This window comes from Eleutherodactylus coqui, chromosome 5 (assembly GCF_035609145.1).
Source record: "Eleutherodactylus coqui strain aEleCoq1 chromosome 5, aEleCoq1.hap1, whole genome shotgun sequence".
Classification (NCBI taxonomy): Eukaryota; Metazoa; Chordata; class Amphibia; order Anura; family Eleutherodactylidae; genus Eleutherodactylus; species Eleutherodactylus coqui.
In genome coordinates this window covers 123808743-123816895 of record NC_089841.1, presented here as the reverse complement: position 1 = coordinate 123816895, position 8153 = coordinate 123808743, and the positions used below count along the sequence as shown (strand labels likewise).

At 41.6% G+C, this 8153-nt stretch overlaps 1 protein-coding gene across 1 annotated transcript in view; it reads left to right on the top strand.

Annotated features, from left to right (window-relative positions):
* Positions 1 to 8153, top strand: part of DTWD2 (DTW domain containing 2) — a 240487-nt gene that overhangs the window by 139992 nt on the left and 92342 nt on the right. Inside the window, exon 5 of the mRNA XM_066603098.1 lies at positions 2315 to 2507. Coding sequence (XP_066459195.1) covers positions 2315 to 2507 — 193 coding nt within the window. The remainder of the gene's footprint in view (positions 1 to 2314; positions 2508 to 8153) is intronic.

The window sequence follows — 8153 nt, the reverse complement described above, 5'->3', positions numbered from 1 at the left end:
TGTGCCAGCTGTAGAGTGTAGTTTACCTTACTTATGAACTCGCTCCTGAAAGGAGGGGCAGCAGACAACCAATGGAATGCTAGCAACTGTCTGGCCAAGTATAATACTCTCCACCCTTCCCATTGTCATTATGACAGGTCCTCTTTACACTTGCAGTGATAAGTTCTTGTTCTTGCATTTGTTGATAAGTAGACAGATTTACTGTGTTTCCTGTAATAAAGGCCAACTCCTTTTGACTGCCTCCTTAGAATGTAGGACTCATAGTAGCCAATATAGCTCTTCAGATGTTTAACGCCTTCAGAGGTGGTTGCTATTTCCCACATTGTGACAGATCTATATTTTATAATGATCTCTTTGATACTGTCCATATGGATACACCCATCACGGAATTGGCAATGAGGGCATGGTTGTATTATACAGTCAGGCTCTTGCTGCAAGTGCTGGGATTGGAGTCTGATCACAGCATCTAAGGTGTTTAACAGGGACATGATTGCTGGTTACCATGGCAGAAGGTGCTCTAACAAAGCCCCAAAGTCTGCCATCAGTATCCAGGAGAGCGCTGGAGCTGTCGAGCAGAACTGTGAAGTGACTCTTTGGACAGAGAGCAGAGCACTTCCAGAGCAATTCCCGGAGCTACCTCCAAGGATAAAAAGTTAATTTTCACAGTCCTGTTGATACAACCAGCCAGAAAGGTAAGTATATTTCCGTCTCACGTGCCCTTACCTAGCATTGTCAGCGGTTTGCAATTGTTTATTTCAATTGTTAAGCCATGTGCCGCCCAGCAATTAGTAGTGATATACATGCAGTTAAGGCCCATTTACACGTAATGATTATCACTCAAAATGTGTTCAAATCACTGAAAAAGAGCAATAATTGTTACATGTAAACACGGCATCGTGCACTTAAAAATCCAAGGTGAACTTAAAATCCATCGTTTAGCGACTGGTGATAAAGCAAATACATTTATCTCCAAGTAGACCACAGGCTGTTATCTCCACGGGAAGTTGGGAGATAACATTGTAACCTGCCAGCATACACAAGAGCAATGCAGCTATGTGCACAGCTGGTCGTGTGAGTAATCATATGCAGGTCTCTGCAAACAGCTCCTGTTGGCCCCTTTACATGCAAATGAAGTTGATAAAGTGTTAGACGGCACTTGATGAACCAATCACACCATCACATTGAATGGCTGTGATTGGTTAATCAAGTGCCGTCTCTGATTGGCTGAGCCGCAACACTCAAAAACCAATCAGAGCAATTGCTTGCTGGAGGCGAGGTTTTCAAACCCAGCTACCAGCAAGTGATGCTCTGTCGGCACTAAGGACTGCAAGCAAGTAAGCCTGCCCGAGCGCTGGAGACCAGTGGGAAGGACCTAGACTGCGCCTGCTAGATGAGTATAAGACACCGCCAAAAAATAAGACCCTGTGCATCTTTTGGGGCAAAAATGTACATAAGACAGGGTCTTATTTTCAGGGAAACACGGTAATCTACTGAGCGATTATTCAGTTGACAGTTGTCCCACGTAAAGCCACTGTTACTCCCGGTGCTTGACTGTGATGGATTGTAACTGACCAGCGTGGTAACTGGGGCATGGTTCACACTGGAAAAATGTTCCTTTTTTTTTCTTATGTCTTTGCTTGGGAGTCTGAACGTCTTGCAGTCCGGAGGTCCCGTTTTAAAAGGTTCCAGCACTAACCTTTGTGCTCTGCTAAATGATCTTTAGATTCACCGAGACATGAGAAGTAATTTTATTACTTTTCTACTTCCATTTTCATGGGAGTGAGGTTAGTTAAAAGGCAAAAACAAGCAAGAAAACTCTTAGAAGAATCTCAGCTACCTAGATGATATTGTAATTGAACATTATTAACATTACACAGAGATTGCTTGTCTTGTTTTTAAAGTGAGCCTTAGAATCCATTAATACAGTCAGCGTACATTGTGCAAAATAAGAATTGTGATTTTTTTTTTTCTGTTTTTCTTTAAATCACCCATTCAGTCCTAATGCACCTTATGCACCTAATTACTTTCTGTATTGTCTGCAGTGACTTCCACAAATCTGTTTTCTCATATACTTACCACAGGGTTACGGGGTCATTGTTTATTGTATTAACCTTATTTCTCCTTTGTGTTTAGTGTGTTTGAAAATATTGTCTGAATGTAGTATTTGCTACAATTATGTTCAGTTCTAATTGCCACCATCAGCCTATTATTTGTACATCATGCCAGCCCTCAAGCAGGGTAATTTGATGTGTGAAAATACTGTGCTACTGAATAAAGCCCTTTTTCATTCTCCGCATCTCACCTTTGCTTTTAGATATCCAGAACTAGCAGCCATTTGCAGAAAACCGGGTACTTTTATCCTTTATCCTGGAGCTGAAGCAGCTAATTTGGAAGAGCTGTCCCTAGAAGACAATCATCACCCACACTCCCTCATCATAATAGATGGCACATGGAGTCAGGCCAAAGACATATTCTACAAAAATTCTCTTTTTCGACTGCCAAAGCAGGTAAATCAGGCTTCTCCTACTATAAAATTAGTGCCTGTGTGTGTTCCATAGATCAGGTATTTCTTAGCGTAGGTTTATTTATAGAGAAACACTCTTCATGAATCATGGACAAGTAACAAGACAATGACAGACAGTATTCCGACTTGCTTACACCTAGATTTGACGTTGTCATAACTCTGCACCTTCAGGGATGATTTTGGAAATATTTTTTATGATATGATGAAAAGGCTGGCTGGTAAATTATAGCAGAAGGGAGCACTGACACTTGAGCTTTGCTGTAGTATTTATATCATTTTTAACCTCTCCCGAGCCATTCCCAACAAAGTCGGAAATTAAAGTGTTTGTTTTATTAAAGATTCACCCAAGCAATTCTTCATGGAGGAGGTGATCAGACAGAATACATAAATTGTATGCACCGGGTGTCAAACTGGCTATATTTGGTAAATTATACTTTTGTTGGGGTCATGGTGAAGAGGGAACCTATGCCCAGTTGTCGGCACTCAAGCGTATAACTGTCATCTATCATTTTCTAAGGCCAAATTTAAATGGCGTTTGCAGAGAACAGAATCGGTCAATTGCTGCTCATGACAGTAGTTCCTTTCTGTCATCTATACAATACAGATATTGCAATGATTGTAATAGTTTGAAGTAATTTTCCACCAATCTAGCCGAGTAATCTTTTGCTGGTGGTATTGTATTTAAGTGCTTGCCTTTTATTGTATAGATGATTTCAGTGTTCTAATAGAACCGTAATTTACTGTAAACTGACAGTGTATTTAGAACTGTCACTGATGGTCATTGCTTATATGTGTACAGTTAACTGAGGGATCACCTGTTAAAGGTTAAAGACTGTACATGTATAATAACCCAGTAGCTATAAAAACTTAAAGGGAACTTATCAGTTTCCTAATTGTCACTGGGCTGCGAGAAATACAATATAGTGATAGATTGCCAAAAGCACTGCGTGTATTACTTATACTGGTCTGTTCAGTCTTTTGGAAATTTTATAGGGGCACTGTAAAAGCAATTTATTGAAGTGGCTGCCACTTTGTGTGTCTTTCTACTCTGTAATCCACTGACCTTTGTTAGGTATTGAGCTTCTGTAGTAATTTAAATTCTGGGCCTGTTTTTTTGCTTGGGGGGGGGGGTTGTCTTCACAGGCTGCTCCCCTGTACTCACAGGCTGACAGATCTGTTTACACAGTGTCGGTAATCTCTGTGTATGTGTACATTAAATTGGGTTTACTAGTTATTTGTCTATGCCTGACTCTTACAATTGCCCTGGGGCAACAGAGGGGTCAGTATTCAGATACTGCCTCCCTGCTGATTGGACCATAAATGGAGCAATTCAGCATGGGAAGTGAGGTAAAGGAAGTACAGCACAGTGAACTACTGTCAGAATTGTAGGCCTGCTACACACCCTTTGCCTGAAAGTGGATTGCAGACAGCAGGGCCACACTCAAATGAGGAGGGCCACCTGAAAATCAGAACTTAAACACATGAAACAGGGTACAAACAGCAGCAAATGAGTGGGTAAGGAGAGCCGGTTATGCTTTAAAAACTTGTTGAAAATTCAGATACGCTTTAAGTTTGAAAGTATGCAGCACAGGCCTAGGGGAGTGCAGTACAGCTGATTAATGTTCATACATTCACGGCTCTGCCCTGCATTCTTCTGCCCACTGCCATCGATTGACAGGTTTTTCTGTATTATTCTTCATACCGAGAGACCTGTCAAACAGTGGTGACGGGGGTAAGCCAGAATAGAGCGGTGAATTTATGAGCCTCACCAGACTCCCCTCTGCCCATGCTGCACACTTTCAAAACTAAGTTTTCCCAAACTGCTGAATTAATTGGTATAAGTGACAGACCACTGAAATCAGTGTATTTGTCACTATACTGTAACGTATGCAGTCCAGGGTCCCTTTAAAGAATATTCATGTTTAAAATATCTACTATGCAGAATTGTCTTTCTTTACTGTAAATATGTTCTTAAATAATTGAAAAATCAGAGATATTGCAATCTTTTATAATGTTATGTCCTATCGCTAGGGTATTCTCTAACATAAAGCTTACAGCGCTGCAACTTCTAAGACCCCCTACTGTTCCCTAGAAGGAACTCTGACACAGACCCACTCAAGTGAATTGGGGTTCTGTTGCTGTTTCCTGCATAATTATTAGATAGTAACACCATTGTGCAGGAAAACTGATCAGTGGAGGCTCTGGAGATCGGTCATGAATGTAATAATTTGGAAAAATCCCTTTAATACCAACTCTTTAATTCTGAGGCTCCTTCATCTTAGTGGGACCTTTAACGACCAGGAAACCATGGCGTTTTCTTCCAAACTTCTATTGCTTTTAATTGTTATGTCCTCAGGACTGCCCCTGTCTATATGCAATACTTGTAGATAGCCCATCGTAGGAAGGTGACTGTAATAGAGTTAATAGAGTCCTTGTCTCAGCACGACTGCAATCTCTATATATGTTTATTTATCCATGATTACAAAATTTACATAGTGGAATTAGGAATAATAGTAATAATGCAAAGGCACCAGCTATTTGGAAAACACAAAATACCGAGGAGAAATCTGCCATATATATCTAAGTTCAGCCTATTTACTAATTTACATAGACTGACAAGTAAACAGTTTAATGATCTGAATAATTTTAGTCAGAATTTGATGCATTCAGTTCATTAGTGGATAGATACTTCCATAAGTTATATCTCCTGTAGCAGTTTGATAGCACAGTGTGAATAATTGGCAGCCCCAGTGAAATTTCCCAATTTCATCCTTTTTCTGTTCCTTACAATGCCTAGCAGTAAGAACAGTGCATTAGCACAAGGACGTAGCAGGTCTTTCTACAAGCCTAGGGTAACGCATAGCCTGTTATTTGGGCTAAGTGAAGGTGTCCTGCTGGTGACCTGACCTTTTTCTGTGATACCGTGTGTCTGTAAAAAGGTAATATGTGGCTTCATGCTTACTTCACTGAGAACAGAAAGTCATAAAGTTTTACCTATGATTACATTCAATGTACTGATTTTACCAAATTACTGCATATTTGATTGGTATTGGTAAGTATGGCTTTTTTATATTTCCAACATGGAGGTACATTTGTGTATTGCCCCACTGGCCTACTTTCATAGACACCTGCAGAATTTTCCCTTAGCTTTCGCAGGCTTCTCCCTTGTGCTCGCTAGTGGTCTAATCATGCTGTACATTCCTGTACAGCACTTCGATGTGGGCGCTAAATGTAGCAGAAGTGGCCGGCCATAGGTTGGTGAAGCAGAGACAGCTTAGCCAAATGCACAGGTTAGTAGAGTGGGAGCTGGTCTCCACCACATAGCTGATTGCAGGGCACGGTGAAGGGAGCTTGGATGAGATGACTCTCCCTCCCCTCGTGGTACCGTCAACATCACGCTGTATGTTCTTTTACAACGCTTCGATGTGGGTGCTGACTGTGAGTGTAGCAGGGGTCTCTCTCCGCTACATTGGTGTGTGTGTGGCACAGTATCATTCTCCGTCAACCTCAATTTGATGGCCGGTGAGTGCGAGCCACAGTGTCCTCAACATTATGAACAAGTAGGTGTCAAGTCCCCTTCTATTGGCCCACATATATAAATGCCTTAATGTGTCAACAGTATTCAACAGTATTTCTGTTACAACCCTACAAAGGACATGCTGAGGTTTGTATATATTAGATTAGGACATATGGACATCATAGAGTTTAATTCCCACCTCTGTTCGCTAGAGCAGAGCTTCGCTGCAAAAGCCACTCTTGCTGTGATTTACTGCGTCCATCCATGTAATACATTAATTTGAATGTCTGCCATACTTATGCTGCATTTTCCCTACAACGGCTGGGGGTCTTTGAAGTTGGACCATGGTGATCTGATTTTATACATACTGTGTTTTCTTCAATATAGAAAGGGGTTGTCATGTTGAGGCAAGCCTTTAGCTACATTTATCTGTGAAAGTCAAAAAGCCACATCATGGGGACCTCAGATGAGTTTCTTGAACCAATCTTATTGTCAACTCATAACTGTGCCAGTCACACTGCTTTATATGCTGCTTTTTTTTCCCAATTGGATGTTTTTGTGCATCTGGAAGCAGAGTTGCTATTAGGTAGTAGAGTATTTTCTATGGTCCAGTAGAGTATTTAAAGAGTAACTACACTTTTGGATAACTTTTGACTTGTCATAGAGACATGTCAAAAGCTTTGACCCGTGGTGGTCCTGCTGCTGAGACGCCCACTGATGGCTAGAATGAGGGGGACTGCAGTGCCCACCCGAGTGCTGTACTCCCTTGACTATCTTCACTCATTTTTGTCTGCTTCCAGCAGATAAAGATGACTCGCAAAGAGGTGCATAGAAAGTGCTACGCGTGTACTGATACAAGACACAAGGACAGTGTTAGACACCACATCCCTCAGCATGGAGACAGGCAAATTGCCACATGGAGGGGCATTGTATAGGTGCAATATACTGCTGAACAACCACTCACATATCTATCACATATTGGGGGGCTGCTTATATGTGTAATGCATCATAAGGCTTACAGCCTATTAATAATGCCACATATGATTCAGCCCAACTCTGACACCCTTGGTTCCAACAGCATTTAAAACCAGAATGCTTATTGCAAAAATGATAATAAATATGAGGTATTGGTAAACATTTTGTCTAAAATATACAAGCTCACAGATTAATGGTCCTCATTTTCTTGCAAGTCCCTACACTAAAATAAAAACATCTAAGAAAAAGAACATATCAATTCAAAAATCACAGAAGGCAATCGTACTTGGGTCGGCTGCACACGAACGGATTTGCATTGCAGAATCCACGGTCGGTGTCCGCACCGCCGTATCCGCAGTAAATACCCTTTCTTACATGCTATTGAAAAGCGCTTTTTCCCGCATATTTGTGGAATCAAATTGTGATTTCCATGAGTGGAGGAAAAATCGCAGCATGTTCTATTTTCGTGTGGATTCCGAAATCACTGGAAGCCGTTTGACCCGCAGCCCCTCCGCAATTGTCATTGCAGAAGGATCACGGATTCTGCGCCATCACCTGATGACGGCACGGGAAAAGCAGGTATAGATGAAAAAAAGAAAATCTGTACTGCATATGTCCGACGGTGAGCCATCCAGACCATCTGCATACACATTAAATACAGGTATGTGCGAACCCTGGCTGGGCAAACGGTCGGTTCCCGCTGTGGGCTTCCGCATGCGGAATCCGACCCATTCGTGTGCAGGTGGCCTTACGAGTATACTTATACAAAATGCAAGGGCAGGTATAGACACCACATCCCTCAACATGTCCTTTTTCTGCAATTTGTCTAGTGACACTCCTGGCTAATCAGTTCCACGTGGAAGGAACTGCCTCGGAGAGAGCCATTTACATGCACACACCTTTCTCTGTTCCTTTCCTGCCAGGGAACAGAAGACCACAGTTCTAGAGTTAGATGCAGGTCATAGAGGTTGGACCAGAGTGAATCACAACGCATATGTTAATGAGAACATATAGTGTTTTTTTCTATTCTCCATTAAGCCCCCTAGGCTAGTCTGCAAAATCAAGGAAGGAATCACTGAGAAGGAGAAATCTGCCATATATATCCAAGTTCAGCCTATTTACTAATTTACATAGACT